General features: G+C 42.0%; 1 protein-coding gene across 2 annotated transcripts in view; it reads right to left on the bottom strand.

The window, feature by feature from the left end:
- ANTXR2 (ANTXR cell adhesion molecule 2) overlaps positions 1-17,320 on the bottom strand; it is a 292,455-nt gene that overhangs the window by 239,527 nt on the left and 35,608 nt on the right. For both annotated transcript variants that reach the window (XM_073543041.1, XM_073543049.1), the window contains one exon: positions 8,562-8,633. In XM_073543041.1, the coding sequence (XP_073399142.1) occupies positions 8,562-8,633 (72 nt within the window). The remainder of the gene's footprint in view (positions 1-8,561; positions 8,634-17,320) is intronic.

Here is a 17,320-nt window from a genome sequence, read left to right as displayed (position 1 = left end):
CAAGAAAACACAGCTCTATGCATAATAGTAAAAAAGGTCTACTACCACATACATTACCAAACTACAGTAGTTTATAATAAAAGATCACTTTTTGCCATAGTATCATTACTTCAGGTTCTGTGGATATGTTCAGCTTATGTTATTCATTTTGTGTGTGTTTTATAGAGTCCACTGGCAGAACTTGTCTATATTATGTAATATTTTAGTAACAGTATTTATGTTTGGGATGGATTAAATAATTCATTTTGACAACCACTGTTCTATATTAAAAACCACAAACTACAGATTTTATGATTTTTGTTTTACTGTATGAAAATTGCCACTTATAGTAACTTCTAAAGCACTTTCTCTGGTCTCTGGGGATGAAAAAAATTACTAGGCAAAAAAAAAAAAAATTAACTATTTTGTAATTTCACCATTTTATATTAAAAGCGTGATTTGTGAATAACAAGTGGCTTATAAAGTTTATAGATAAAGATATATAATGTAGCATAAGTGTCAGGAAATGTATGTCAGTCACTGGTCGCGTAAACAGGAGATGAGAATGATGAAACCACAGGAAATGAAGAAATCAGTGAACAAAGTGATGTAAAATGCATATGCAGTTCCGTTTAATAGTGATGTGAGCAGTATATTCTGTAATGCAATTGAGAAATATCACAAAGAACAGCCATGAGATTAAATATCGTATTGCTTATTGACGCGGCTAACCCAAAACCTTAACAAGTAAAGTAATAAAAAAACTTTTTTTTCTCAAAACTTACTGAGGAATTGTAAAAAAAGTGAAAAATTACAGATTATAAAGTTCAGTTTGTCAGTCCCCACAAACTATCGGCAAATGTTTATTACCGTTAGTTTTAGAATCAGTGAATCAACAGGTTTCATTTGTCCTCCTGAGCAGGTATCTTGGACATCTAAACTTCTTAGGAAACTAAACTATTCAGACAGCTTGGACTTACTCAGGGTTCATTTATTAGTAACACTGAACCATGGTGGAATTATTTAAACTTTTTGATATTGGCCAAAAGAAAAACACTCTAAAACATCAAAACGAAAATTTAAAAAAAATGTTACCGTTAGGACATCACTTAGCAATCGATGCAGCAGTAGTGGGTTAGTGCAAAGAGCAAGATCTTGCAATAATGCATGAGACCTCACACTTTCAGTGTGAGAGGGGCTATGGAGGGTTGTGGGATCCCGCACTGCATGCCTCGATCCCACTAAACAAAATTTTGAGTCTGTCTTTTGTTAGAAAGTCGAGCCCTTTCCGAGTTCATTAGGGAGCATTCTGCACACTCTGACAATTACTTATAATTAGAAAATGTACCAGTCTGGGGCTGCTCATTTTATTATTACATATAAAGAGCAGCCCCAGTGTGGAGATAGGTCCTCTTTGAGTGATTTTTGTAACAGCGCAAGACAATGTTCTATGGTGCATAAAACATGATTTTATTACACTTATTAAAACAATTCATTTTTTCAAATGTGGTCCAATGCCTTGGTTCAGAACTCCTCTCACCATTACTGCAACTGTAACCTCTCTTTTGCAATGGTGTTGACACAGGACTGAGCTTTATGTGTTTTTGCTGACTGACTTTCTCATTTCAATAGTTATCCTAAGTCATGCGGCAAGGCTTGTTAAATGGTTGATATTGACTTTTAGGATTGCTACTTGCTATAGGTGGCACTAGAGTTAAAAGTTCTCTTCCTCTCTGAAGAGATAATTTGCATATTTAATTTTTCAGGGGAACATACATGGCCTAAAGGTCTCCTTACACTGACATGTCAGGTATGTAACTCTCCACAAGGAGAAACGTTACCCCTTAGACTAAATAAGCCAACACTTTTCTCTATCTTGTCTAATGCTCACAGAGATAGGGAGTAGAGGTGCTGAAATCAGAACATTGCACTGCTGGACAGCCTGTTGAAACTAATATCCCAGGTAAGGTAATGAGAAAATGGTCACAGAAGGTCTGCATAGAATAAAGTGAATACTAGGTATAGTAAGTAATAGTATATTCTTACCGATATTAAAATATATGGTGGGGTAATGATTTTTGCAGAAGAATAAAAGATTAAATATAATAACGGCATTAGTTGTCAAGAAAACAAGGCAAATTGATGAATTAGGAGAAAGGTAATAAGCATCACAGCAATTCAGTCACCACTATATGTTTCTACAGTTGTGGCCAAAAGTATTGACACCCCTGCAATTTTGTGAGATAATACTCAGTTTCTTCCTGAAAATGATTGCAAACACAAATTCTTTGGTATTATTATCTTCATTTAATTTGTCTTAAATGAAAAAACACAAAAGAGAATGAAGCAAAAAGCAAGACATTGATCATTTCACACAAAACTCCAAAAATAGGCCAGACAAAAGTATTGGCACCCTCAGCCTAATACTAACCTTTAGCCAAAATAACTGCGACCAACCGCTTCCGGTAACCATCAAAGAGTTTCTTACAATGCTCTGCTGGAATTTTAGACCATTCTTCTTTGGCAAACTGCTCCAGGTCCCTGATATTAGAAGGGTGCCTTCTCCAAACTGCCATTTTTAGATCTCTCCACAGGTGTTCTATGGGATTCAGGTCTGGACTCATTGCTGGCCACCTTAGAAATCTCCAGTGCTTTCTCTCAAACCATTTTCTAGTGCTTTTTGAAGTGTGTTTTGGGTCATTGTCCTGCTGGAAGACCCATGACCTCTGAGGGAGACCCAGCTTTCTCAGACTGGGCCCTATATTATGCTGCAAAATTTGTTGGTACTCTTCAGACTTCATAATGCCATGCACACGGTCAAGCAGTCCAGTGCCAGAGGCAGCAAAGCAACCCCAAAACATCAGGGAACCTCTGCCATGTTTGACTGTAGGGACCGTGTTTTTTTCTTTGAATGCCTCTTTTTTCTCCTGTAAACTCTATGTTGATGCCTTTGCCCAAAAAGCTCTACATTTGTCTCATCTGACCAGAGAACATTCTTCCAAAACGTTTTAGGCTTTTTCAGATAAGTTTTGGCAAACTCCAGCCAGGCTTTTTTATGTCTCGGGGTAAGAAGTGGGGTCTTCCTGGGTCTCCTACCATACAGTCCCTTTTCATTCAGATGCCGACGGATAGTACGGGCTGACACTGTTGTACCCTCAGACTGCAGGGCAGCTTGAACTTGTTTGGATGTTAGTCGAGGTTGTTTATCCAACATCCGCACAATCTTGCGTTGAAATCTCTTGTCAATTTTTCTTTTCCGTCCACATCTAGGGAGGTTAACCACAGTGCCATGGGCTTTAAACTTCTTGATGACACTGCGCACGGTAGACACAGGAACATTCAGGTCTTTAGAGATGGATTTGTAGCCTTGAGATTGCGCATGCTTCCTCACAATTTGGTTTCTCAAGTCCTCAGACAGTTCTTTGGTCTTCTTTCTTTTCTCCATGCTCAATGTGGTACACACAAGGACACAGGACAGAGGTTGAGTCAACTTTAATCCATGTCATCTTGCTGCAAGTGTGATTTAGTTATTGCCAACACCTGTTAGGTGCCACAGGTAAGTTACAGGTGCTGTTAATTACACAAATTAGAGAAGCATCACATGATTTTTCAAATAGTGCCAATACTTTTGTCCACCCTCTTTTTTATGTTTGGTGTGGAATTATATCCAATTTGGCTTTAGGACAATTCTTTTTGTGTTTTTTTCATTTAAGACAAATTAAATGAAGATAATAATACCAAAGAATTTGTGTTTGCAATCATTTTCAGGAAGAAACTGCGTATTACCTGACAAAATTGCAGGGGTGTCAATACTTTTGGCCACAATTGTAGGTTTAAGTGGATGTAAAATCCAACTAAGAAGACATCAGGCATCAAGTAATGAGCTAGAGCAAAGTAATTAACTTTGGCATGTATTCAACTGGAGAAAGACAAGATCTATTCAGCATGTTTCATTGTAATTCAATGTAACAGTGAGTCAGGGACAAAAACTGACACACAGTCACAATCACAGCTAATCCATTGAAGGCTAAAATTGCAATAATGTTTAATGTTCAATTGTCCAGTAGTCATCAGTCAGAATGGATCCAGCAGAAATCTGAAAAAATTTGTACTGACACAACTCGGGTACCGTTACACTTAGCGATGCACCAGCGATCCTGACCACGATGTGACCCGGTCGGGATCGCTGGTGCATCGCTAAGTGGTTGCTAGTGAGCTGCCAAACAGGCAGATCTCACCAGTGACCTAGCAGCGGTCGGGGGTCGCTACTTACCTGTCAGACGAGGCGATCCTGATGTCCTCCTGCCCGCGTCCACGCGTCGCTCGTCAGCGCCAGCAGGAAGCCCAGCAGGAAGTGGCCGACGAGAAACGGCCCTGGATGTTCTCGCGCGATCAGCGATAATCAGCGGGGGAGCCAGTTGGAGGTATCACACTTAGCGATATCGCTAGTAATACCGCTGCTTCGTCACAAAACCAGAGACGTTATAGCAATATTGTTAGCGATATTGCTTAGTGTAATAGGCCTGTTGTGAGTTCATTTTTCCCTTCGTCACTGAGGTCTGGTGAACTCCCTATTCTGGTAAAGGAAGGTAATGAGCCTGATTATCAGGCACCTGAGCCTAATGAGGATGACTGGCTGAGTGGAGTCACGGACTGGATATAAGGCTGCTGACGCCCTTCTGCCCTGCGGGTGATTTCTCTGTGGACTTCTAGGACACCAGTCTGATTCCTGCTCCTCTAAAGCTAAGTTTTCTGCTTTGCCTGTTAGCATTAGTGTTTTGTTTTTGTTTTCCTTGCTTTTCTGGATTCTGCCATTCCCTGCTGGGTGAGCTGAATCTCCTTTTGCCGGCTGCTCTGTCTTCAGAATATTCCTGAGTACTGATATAGCTTTTTTGAATCCTAGCATCTTCAGGGCCTTTTTCACTGTCAGTCTGTTGGCTCTTATTTTCATAGGGTTTTTCACGGATTGCAGACAGCAGCCTTCCTGTCCTTTCCTATCTAGTTAGCTTGGGCCCCGTCTTTGCTCAGTCTATCTTTCTGTCTGTGTTAGTGTTTTCATCTTGCTTCACAGTCATTATATGTTGGGGGCTGCCTTTTGCTTTGGGGTCTGCTCTGGGGCAGTTTAGATTTCCCCTTTCTTTCTTTAGGCCTATTTAATTCTCCGGCTGTGATCGAGGGGTCTAGGGCATCGTAGGAACCCCCCACGGCTACTGTTAGTTGTTGTGGATAGGATCAGGGGTCTGCAATCCGATAGCTGCCAACCTCTCTGGTTTTCTGGACTTAGCTAGCATTTCTGTTTTTGCCCCCTACGGTGACTCAATCATAACAAAGGCCCTTTTGATCCAGCTAAAAAAAACTGATTTCAATGTCAATACATGAAAAGTATATAATTTTGTATCATGTTAGCCAGTAGATAGAAAAATATTAAAATTTGACGACTGAGGACTTTTTCTAAAATTTCAAGGCATTTAGAAAAAGATAAAAATGTACAAACTCATTGGGTGCACAGTATCTCTCAATTCTAATGATCAACTTAACTATCTATCTAGCTATCTATCTGTCTATTTATCAATCTATGGATGGACATACCAATGGTGCAACCTGTGGTCCAAGAGATCAGGGGCCCTACTTCCACCTCCAAAAGAGGCAAATAGCTTCTGTCACAGATACATAAAGGGGCCCATATACTGTTCTTGCACAGGGGTCCTCTTTAGTCTGTGCCTGCCACTCTATCTATCTATCTAATCTATCTATCCATCTATTCATCTAACTCTATCTATCTATTGAACTTCTCACAGCACTAGCTCCTGCAAGATACCAAAACAAGTACGCACTGAGATATTATTCCCTTCACTTCTCTGAGTGCAACCCAGTACCTCAAAATATCTTTACATGAATTAGTTAGTTGACACAGGGGAATGTTTTCATTTAACTATGTTCATTATTTCCATGTGTCTGGATCATATAAACAATGGATTTTCTGATGGGGAACCATGCAGCAAAAAAGGCTAAAATTCAAAACATGTGGCCAAAAGAGAAAATGAGTATCTTTTTAATTATCATTTCCTGATTTTGTGAGAACAAAAAAGGAAACTAAGTCCAAAATCATGTCTATAAAGTATAATTATGTTAAAGATTATGCTATAGTCTGAACAACAATGCAATTATTTCATGATGTAAAGAAATGTAGTGAATGATATACAGTAAATCTTTATTAATACAGTCCAAATGTACTGTTAAACAAAGTATAAAACCTGAAACAGCCCATACCTGTAATAGTTCTTAGTCAAAACGCCATGAGCTTTCTACTTTTTCAAACACTATTTTAATTTACAATGAAGGTACTGTATAATCTAGGACAGCACTTCCATTTGGTTGGCAAAGGACTCCCAGGTTTACTAAGATAACAGAAGATGAATCAAACGCAAACAAAAACACCAATCCATTTGAACAATGCGCTCTTTAGGAGGTTAGCCACGACTTTATTGACTGCCTACCCTTAGAATGGGTAATCAATATCTCACTGGTGGGGGTGTGATACCCACCACCCCACCAATCAGCTATTATGGGTGCTAGCTGGAAGTTGCCAGATGTGGCTGAAACACAGCAGCCCAACCAGTTCTAAAGTAGCCTTGGCCAAGTACTGCAGATCAACCCCCCTAAAAATTAGGCGGTGGATCTGTAGTACCCGGCCGCAGTCAATGTAGTTCTGATAGAATGGATAGCATCCAAGAACTTCCAGAAAAAGCTAAATGGTAAGGTGCCAGTTATTGCACCCCCACCAATCAAATATTGACAGCCAAAATCTTTAATTAAGGCATTGCCAACACCAGCACACTTTGAACAATGCATTATTGATCATGGCATATACAATATAATTAAAACACAGTGCTAAAATCACATTGCATTTACCTTCTGACTTAGATCTGCACTTAACTATTCATTTGCTGTGTATAATATTTTTTTCTGCCAATAAGTATCTGCTTTGCATGTATATAACTATTGCCTGCGATTAACAACTCATTTGCTAACTACATACATATCTGCCATTGACCATCAGTCTACTAATAGCATGCAACTCTGTTATTAATCTTTTGATTGCTGCAAGTCCTGGACTTACTATGCATCTACATTTCCTGTATATAACTACACTACTTGCTCTGTATCTTCTAGTGTTACTGCTCTGCTTGTGGTCCTGCATATTCTGCTATCCTGGCCCTCACTGATCAATGTGCAGTATGGCAAGTCCTGCCTGCTGAGCCTTAAGTCTGTGTTGTACAACCTAAAATGGTCTAAAGAATCCACCTAACCAGATGAGCCCATGACAACTTCTCCCTTAACTACTCTATATATAACATTGGTGTAGAAAAAAACAGGCAAAAATTGGCACTAATTTTTTTCTTCTGAATTTGACCTCTGTGTGTGTAGACCACAGAAAATATGTTGCTGCTATAGTCTCAGACAGTTTGTGGTCTCGGTACTGTATTAATGGATTTGTTTTGCGCCAGCGCTCTTGACTTTTCCAGGCGCTTGCGTACTGCATCACTTTGATCTACACCTACCAAGGCAGAAAGAAGTGTGCCTGTGTAAGGAGAAGACCCGGACCAAGCCTACCTACTCCGTGATGGATCTGGAACTGTCGGGGCTGTCACCCAGGTTTCACGGGGAAAGCTTAATGCCCCAGACTGACCTCTGTACCTAGGAGTAGGGTGCGTGGCTAAGATAAAAGGGCGAGTATAACAAAAGGTCTTTTTTTACTTTGCAGGGTGAATTGGAGTCATATGTGCAGCATTATAGATGCTGTCACATGGGGATGAAAGGTGGTGGCCATAGGTTGTATCGGAAAAAAAAATGGTGACAGGTTCGCTTTCATTCTGCAGGTTATTCCTATATTCTCTGCTATTAATCCTACCATTTCTATCTACTTTGAATATACTTTGATAATCATTTCTGCTATAGTCTCCTAAATAATAGAATATAAATATATACTAAGTACTAAGTACAGCTGAACTATGATTTCCTACATTATAACTGTGTGGTACTGTGTAATAATCATCATTATCTTTGACATGAGCTTCTATTCCCTCCTGAAGAGAACTTCAGTGGTACGGAGATGGAAATCCCTTTCACAGAACATAAAGTTATATCATTCTCATGGGGGTCACCAAGTGATCACATGACCGAAATGAAGAGACTTATACTATTACATTTCATATGGAAAGTGACACCTAAATAAGATAATACTAGGAGAATTTTATATAGTAGAGGAGTAATCACAGAATGACTTAAAAACAAACAAACTGGAGCGATACTTTAAGCTAGTAACAAGAACATCATCATCCATGTGGCATATGGAGAGACAAAGCAATGACCATATTGTCCTCAACAAAAGTAACATTTTGCCAGGATTCTTGATATTTCAGATAGAGACTGACTGTGATGACAGAACCTTGTTAAGTGTGTACATATAATATTCAGTGTTTATGAAGCATAGTCAAAATTTTAAAATTCAAGACAATCCAGTAATTGATTAGTAATTGATTATAGTTCCACCTAAATAATATAAAGAACCAGAAACATACCTGTCTCCCGTTAGTGGCATAATTGTTGTCGCCTGAGTCGAAAATACAATGAAGGACAACCTCATTCGTGGACTGGAAAACAAATCAAATAAAAATGTGAGTTTTTATAATTGTAAATTCTGCATTTTATTTGAATGCTAATGACCATTGACAACACTGAGCAAGATGAAATATTGTAATCTGTGGCTTAGTGGTTATCACTGCAGCCTTGCAGCGCTGGGGTCCTGGGTTCAAATCCCACCAAGGACAACATCTGCAAGGAGTTTGTATGTTCTCCCTGTGTTTGCGTGGGTTTCCTCCGGGTTCTCCAGTTTCCTCCCACACCCCAAAGACATACTCATAGGGAATTTAGATTATGAGCTCCAATTGGGACAGTGATGATAATGTCTGTAAAGTGCTGTGGAATTAATGACGCAATAAAAGTGAGTAAAATAAATAATACACCACACTACCCTATTCACGTATGGCATAGAATAGCGCAAAATGCAAATACATTTTAACATGGGTGCTTAAAACAAGCCATATAACATAACAACAAGATGGCTGATCACCAAGCCAAAAGTAGTTTTCTTGTGCCAGTAAGTTAACCTACAGACTTGCACTGTATAAAACCCATCCTTTGTTAAACCTAATGAATGCTTTGTAATATGAGAATAATTTTGGAATGGGGAACGTTAAATTGAGAGAGAGAGCTTGAGTTTCCAGTTCTTCCCAAACCAATAAGTTCTCTTTTTAATGGCCACTGGTTGCAATTCTTCTTGTTTGGGACGCTTTAAAGGCTAGTGAACTTTTAGAAACCACATTTCCAACTCAATGTCCATGAGGGCTCATACTCACTTGCGAGAGACTCGCACGACTGTCGTGCGGGTCTCTCACATGCAAACCTGGCACTCGGACAAGAGCGTGCGGCGGCATAAAAATACATGTAACCGCACGCTCCGGCCCAAGTACCGGCGGCAGTGCCAGGTTTTCATGCGACAGACCCGCACGACAATCGTGCAAGTCTCTCGCAAGTGAGTATGAGCCCTTACACTGAGGCCCAGAAGCAAGGATTTTAGCAGTGGACCTTCGAAATTAAAACAAGCAAAAAATGATTTAATCAGCTCTATTTTTTAAATGCTATACCTTAAAATTAATTTCAATAAAAATTGCAAAATTTCAGCATATGGATTATCAAGATCAGGATGACTCACTTTTTATTAAATAAACATAGAGATTAAAAGGTGGTACTGTGATTTGTTCCATCTGGACCTTTTTAGCCTCTATCCCTCCTTGATAGACATCTTAGTTCCATGCAGCATTTCCACTGTCTAGAATTTCTTTGGACCAAAATTGTATTGATAATTTCAAAAACCTTACCCTTCTCTGTAGTGAAGTTATGGCAATGATTTTTTTTTGCTAAGCATAGCTGAATGATAATACCAATGTGGGTACTATATGGTGCTAGTCAAGGATCAATGTGTTGCAAGCACTACTATTTGCAATTATAATATAATTTGAGTTATTATCACTGGGTACTAATTAGGAGATCACAACTAGAAATCAGTGGTAGCCAGGGAAAAAAAGGAAAGGTTTAAAAGGATTGTCTTACCTAGACAATCACTGTCCAAATTATCTCCCATAGATGTCTTTAAATTCCTTCTATAATCCAGAAAGAAATGCCACTGACTGACACAGGTTCTAATCCATGTGAACTTCATGTAGCAAACTCCTCCTCCGTGCAAAGCAGGAGATCTGAGAGACTTCCTACTCGTGGTCTAAGGGAGAACATTTCTCCTTGAGTGCCAAGCCACCGCATGGAAACTTATAGGCCATGCAATGCTCCTCTGGGAATTTAACCTCTTCAGAAGGAAGGACTTGACCTCTGGCACCATCAATAAAAGAAAAGTTTACCTTAACATAGCACTAGGATATCACAGAACCCAAAAATAACCTGACACCAAAGTTGACATTGGTCAATGACTTCTGAAATGTTAAGCTAACTTAATCTTATGTCACTTGCCATAAATATATAAATATGTACCATATTTTTCGCTTTATAAGACGCACTTTTGTTCCCCCAAATTTTGGGGGAAAGTGGAGGGTGCGTCTTATAAAGCGAATCTGTGTGCTGCTGTGCTAAAGAGTGGGGGGGGCGGCTCTGGCGTGGAGTCAGGGGGCTGGGGTGGGCTGGATGGGGGCTGCAGAGACAGTGGGAGGTCCTGTGCTCCCGCTCATTAGCCTCATGTAATATTCACTGCACCCGCTGACCATCACCTCGGTGCTGAAACAGCGTCGAGTTGGTAGACAGGGGAGCGGTGCATATTACATGTGCCTGCACTCACCCCCAGTCACTATAGACACCTATTGATGATCACTCCTGCTCCCAGCTCCCCCGTGGCTTTCCTGTGTGGAGTCTGCTGTCATCCTCCTCCTGCAGGGCGAGCGGCAGCAGCAGCAGCTCATTCAGGGACCTCATTGCTTCAGGACTTTGCATGATGTGACCAATAGGACCTGCGGTCACATGACTCCCAGTGTGCACTGCGAGTCACATGACCGCAGCTGAGCAGCTCCTATTGGTCATATCATGGAAGGTCCTGTAGCTACAATGAGCTGCCTGAATGAGCAGCAGCTGCGTGCGCCCTGCAGGAGGAGGATGACAGCAGACTCAGCACAGACACAGGTAAGCCAGGGGGGTGCTGGGAGCAGGAGCGATCATCAGTAGGTGAGTTAACTGTTTATTATTTTAGCATGTGCTTGCCAGCAGGGGGAAAATATAGGGACGGGGACCATGTGTGGCAGCAGGGGGAAATATAGGGATAGGGGGGACAATGTGTGCCAGCAGGGGGGAAATATATGAACGAGGGGCCATGTGTGCCAGCAGGGGGGAATATAGGGATGGGGGGGCAAAGTGTGCCAGCAGGGGGGAATATATGGGGGGGGACAATGTGCCAGCAGGGGGGAATATATGGAGGGGGGGCCAATGTGTGCCAGCAGGGGGGAATATATGGAGGGGGGGGGGCCATGTGTGCCAGCAGGGGGGAATATAGGAATTGGGGGGCAATGTGTGCCAGCAGGGGGAATATATGGAGGGCGGGACAATGTGTGCCAGTAGGGGGGAATATATGGAGGGGGGACAATGTGTGCCAGCAGGGGGGATTATAGGACCGGGGGGGCAATGTGTGCCAGCAGGGGGAATATAGGGACGGGGGGGCAATGTGTGCCAGCAAGGGGGAACATAGGGACAGGGGGCTGTGTGAATGCCAGCGGGGGAGGAATATAGGGTTGGGGGGACAATGTGTGCCAGCAGGGGGAATATAGGGACGGGGGGCCGTGTGCGTACCAGCAGGGAGGCATATAGAGAGGGGGCCATGTGAGTGCCAGCAGGGGGGCATATAGTGACCGGGGGGGCCATATCCAGGATAGGATGGGGGGGCTATGTGCCAGCAGAAGGAGGCAATGTGCCAGGATGGGGCTTATATAAACACCAGGATGCCCTTATATATATGGTATATGATTTGAAAGTCGGACACTGGCATTATATTCTTCACCAAATTTGGGGGTGCATCTTATAAAGCGAAAAATACGTATGTTTTTTTACAGGTGTAAATGCCACTATCCTCCTGAATCTGATGTTGCATTTCAATTGTGCATTTGCCGACTTAAACCATGCACAGTTAGCTAAAAAAAAAGCTAGATTTATATATATATAGAGAAGAGGGGGGTCATATCTCAGGAACAAGGAGGTGTGGCAACAATGCCAGATTGAGGAAAACAGCAGCATTTATACCAAGCAAATATATTACATATGTATATGGCAAGTGACAAGTCCTCGTTAAACTTTTTGTCCAATTTTATTCCCACTGCTCCCAGGCATTCCAGCTTTTTTAAGCCAAAAACAGTTCCATGAATAAGGGTCTTTTCATTTAATGCTAATTATTATAATTTTTACCAAGGGGGTGTAGCTCACAGGATTCTCTTTTGGTGTTACTCTGCATAATTACCCTTTGATAAACACCCCCTTAGAAAAACCATAAAAATCATCCCTAAATGAAAAGGCCCATGTCTTTGGAACCATATTTAAAAAAAACAAACAAAAAACTGAACAGTGGGAATAAAATAAGATAAAAACTGGCCACTTTACATTGTGACAAATGCTCTCTAAGTGGCATAACCATTTGTGACAAGTTATCAAGGTGGGACATAATTTGTCAAAATAAACTTTGCTCCTTTTGTAATACTCGGATGGTAAATTGCTTGGATACAACAGCTATTGCAGGAGAAACATCTTGAAAAATCTCCAGCTGATATAGACTTTATTCTAATGGAAAATGTTGATTCTAGGTGGGGTTTCTAAAAAATCGCTTTAGCATGAGCTTGTATGCTTTCATGATTGAAATTCCTAAAGGCAGCTGGACATCACTGTGGTTTAAAAAAAATCAGAACGCCCCGTTTGTATATAACGGGTTTAATTAACCCATTGGCACCTGTACCTCCACCCTGGGGTGCATATGTGTAGAGGGGCTCAGAAACTGAGTTCGCTCTATACATGGCAGCTGCTGGCTGTCTGTAACAACAGTGAACGGCAATAGTTACGATCACTACTGTTTAACCATTTTGGTTGCCACTGTCAATCACTTACAGTAGCACATAAAGCAATTGCACTGGCTCTCATTGGTCACCCGGGTGGTATTTTTGGGGTGTCAATGGGATACGATGGCAGCCCACTAAATGCAACCATGACTGCAATCTTGGTATTCCTGTGAAGCCCAACAACATGTGGAATTGCAATATATAGAACACGTGATCAAAGGATGCCCATTCACTAAAAAATAAAGTAAAAAGAAAAACAAGATAGGTTTTAACAAAAGAAAAAAAACATATTTGGTATTGATGCAAGAATAAAAATCAGGTCGAGATAATATTATTAAGAAATCAGGTCCCAGATAATATTAATATGGTTGGTACATATTCTTAAAAGATGCATTAAAAGTGATCATATCCTGTAACTAGACAAAAATACTGCAAAGCTCATGTGACAGAAAAATAAAAAGTTATGGGTCTTACAAAATTGTGACATAAACAAAAAATAGGGTTTTTTTGCAAACTACCATTTTTTTTATTTAAGGGGTGTAAAAAATATCAATGCAAATTTACTTCCATAATAGTCATGCTTACTTGTCATTTTTAACATACAATTCATTTTTAACCATTTCCTCCCATGAGGAATTTTATATCCTGTTTTTCAATTGAAATTTTTAAGCTGATTAAGTGAATGATTTCATTCAACTCATTCTAAAACAAAAAAACAAGACCTCAAATGGCTGTGTCGACAGAAAAGAAAACAAAAAACATGGCTCTTTGGAAGGAGAGGAAGATAAAACAAAAGTGCAAAAACAAAGAAGTGGCTTGTCCATTAAAGGGTTACGGAAAGTATTGTAGATAAAAATGTAAAAAAAAATGAAAATGGCAAAGATATACAACATATATTTCATAGCCCCTATTTTTGATCAGGAAACTAAAAAAAAGATAATAAGACAGCCCTGAACACTCAGGAAATCACAGATACGGTACTTAAAATCTGTAAAATGAGTCAATTTATGCACTTGACAGGAACTAGGGTAAAGTTTCATATGAAATTCATTAGAACTCTCATCCCTGATGCTGAAAGCCCTTTAATAGTATTTGAAGCAAAAACATTAAAGCCTTGTTCAGTTCTCCGACATCCCCAATGTTTAATGTGATCTGAGTTGTCTTGTCCATAATTTGTATTCAGATGAACAATATGAAAATGCATGAACAAGCACAGCTCAACGCTTTAGACAGCGAGAGTGGCTGGAACACCAACTGCGGAGTATGCTGAGCTGTGCAGACCCAGTTTTCATCCTGATTTTAACAGTATTAGTCTAACTAGATAACATACAATGTTTCTGGAAGGCTGGTCACCCTTTAAAACTTGCATAAAGCCTGGCATCTGTATAAACGAAGCATAGATTAAGCAAGTCTGACTGCATTTGGCATGCTTCAAAAATACCCACACAAGATAATTATCAGTTATACAATAGTGAATTTTATTAAGACTGATTGCTCTTGGCAGGCACTGCAGTGAATTCCGCACTATGACCTATACTATTGCTTACATTATTTTTAATTTGAAATATATCCACATTTATTGTTTATTTCTATCTACACTATATGGACAAAAGTATTGTGACATCTACACATATACAGGACCTAAATACAGAAACTTTTATGATGTTCCATTCTAAATCCATAGGCTTTAATATGGAACAGGTCCTTCCTTTGAAGATGAAACTGTTTCTGTTCTTCTGGGAAGGCTTTCTACAAAATTTTGGAGTGCCTGTTACAATTTTTACCCATTAAACCAAAAGAGAACTTGTGAGGTCACTGATGTTGGATATGAGGACCTGCCTCACAATCTCTAGTCTAGTTCATTCCTAAAGTATTCAATGGGGTTGAGGCCAAGGCTCGGCAAAGGCCAGTCAAGTTCTTGTGGACCTTGTTTGGTGCATTGGAACAAAAAAGGGCCTTACCCAAAGTTGAGTAATGTTTGTAATTTGCTCCACGCAAGTTCAGAAAGATTTTCTTAAACTATAGAGGGTCGCAAAAAAGTAAAAAAAAACTAATATTCATTTCACTGCTTACTTCCCTGCCCCTTCTGCTGCTTGTTCTCCTCCGTACGGTCCTCAATGACTTTAAATGCCATCAGCAGTAGCGTAGCTACCGGGGGGGCAGAGGGGGCGGTCGCCCCGGGCCCCGAGCTCTGAGGGGGCCCACCAGAGCTACGCTACTGTAACTGTATCAGCGTTCACAGCGCACCCATACAGTTACATTCTGCGGCAGAGCAGGGAGAATCGATCTCCCTACTCTGCCGCCCAGCCGCTATGGGCCCCTAAGAAGGCAGTGGGGGGCCCCGGTGCCAGCAGTGCGCCCCCCACTCACAGCCAGCAATGTCATCCTTGGCCATTCTGTGCGCACAGTACCTGTGATGAGGTCACGGGAGGGGCGGAGTCAAGGGGTCACATGATCAGGGGCTTCAGCGGCTGCAGGGCTCTGCTGTGCTGGTTGTCATGGTGCTGGATGAGGTGAAGTAAGTTTCTGTTTGGGCTCAGGAGGGGTTTACAGGGTGGATGTAGCAGAGCTGTGTGTGTATGAGGTGTACAAAGCAGAGCCGTGTGTGTAGAAGGTGTACGGGGCAGAGATATGCATGCATGAGGTGTACAGAGGAGCGGAGCCGTGTGTGTATGGGGTGAGCGGAGCCGTTTGTGTACGGAGTGGAGCCATGTGTGTACGGGTCGGGGTGTACGGAGCAGAGCCGTGTGTGTGCGGGGTGTACTAAGTGGAGCCGTGTGTGCAATGTGTACAGATTGAAGCCGTATGTGTACGAGGTGTATGGTGTGGAGCCGCGTGTGTACGGGGTGTGCAGAGCAGAGCCGTGTGTGTACAAAGTGTACGGAGCGGAGCCGCATGTGTACAGCGTGTACGGAGCAGAGCCGCATTTGTACAGCATGTACGGAGCAGAGCTGAGTGTGTACAGGGTGTAGGGAGCAGAGCTGCATGTGTACAAGGTGTACGGCGCAGAGCCGCATGTGTACAAGTGCACGGAGCGGAGCCAGGTGTGTACAAGGTGTATGGAGTGGAACCGCATTTGTACAGCATGTACGTAGCAGAGGCGCGTGTGTACAGCGTGTACGTAGCAGAGGCGCGTGTGTACAGCGTGTACGTAGAAGAGGCGCATGTGTTCAAGGTGTACGAAACAGAGCTGCGTGTGTACAAGGTGTACAGAACAGAGCCTCATGTGTACAAGGTGTATGGAACAGAGCCACGTGTGTACAAGGTGCATGGAGCAGAGCTGTGTGTGTATAGGGGGTGTGGGGCAGAGCCGTTTGTGTATAGGGGGTATCAGGTGCAGTAATAGGGACATATACGGCAGCAGCGGCTCAGTATTGGGGTATCAGGTGCAGTAATAGGGACACATACGGCAGCAGCGGCTCAGCACTGGGGTATCAGGTGCTGTAATAGGGACACATATGGCAGCAGAGGCTCAGTATTGGGGTATCAAGTGCAGTAATAGGGACACATACGGCAGCAGCAGAGTGTCATGGTTATTCAGGATCTTGGACAAATGGTGCAGGGGTTAATAGGGAGAGCCTCTCTTTGACGCCAGGGAGGGTTTTTATAGCTTCAGATGAGCATCCCTCCTTGTCGTTTATACTCCTTGCTTGAGTGTTGCCGACCCTGCTTCGTTTGTGCTCTCTCCTGTCCCTGTGTGCTTGATTGGTATATGACTCGGTTTTGACTACGGTAACGTCTCTTGGATTGTGATTCTGTTCCTGCGTGACCTCCTTTGTATGACCATTGGCTTTGTCTTAACCTCCCTGTGATCGCCCTACTGTACTATTACTGACGTCCTGTGTATGACCTTATGCTCTGTCTGACCCTGCACTGATATCTGTCACTGTTTCTACTTGCGCCTCCTGTGCATGACCCCTGGCTTGTCTGACAACGGTTTATTCTCCTCTCCCTGTGGTGTCTCTAAACACTGTCATCAGTGCTGTTGGAGGCTGGCTGTAAGCCCCGCCCACCTTCTGACACGCGGTCACATGACCGTAAGGTCCTGCGGGCATCAGAGTGCTTTGCTGTCACACCTCCCCTCCAGCAGGTCCTAGAGCAAGGTTTCCATCGCTATAGCCACGCTCCTGCCCAAGCAGACAGTGAATACCATTTCTCTGTGTTACTGTCCAAACCTGGTCCCTCTG

Source organism: Dendrobates tinctorius, unplaced genomic scaffold (genome assembly GCF_039654945.1).
Source record: "Dendrobates tinctorius isolate UK_male_01 unplaced genomic scaffold, ASM3965494v1 ptg000011l, whole genome shotgun sequence".
NCBI lineage: Eukaryota > Metazoa > Chordata > Amphibia > Anura > Dendrobatidae > Dendrobates > Dendrobates tinctorius.
This window is presented reverse-complemented; position numbering and strand designations above follow the sequence as displayed.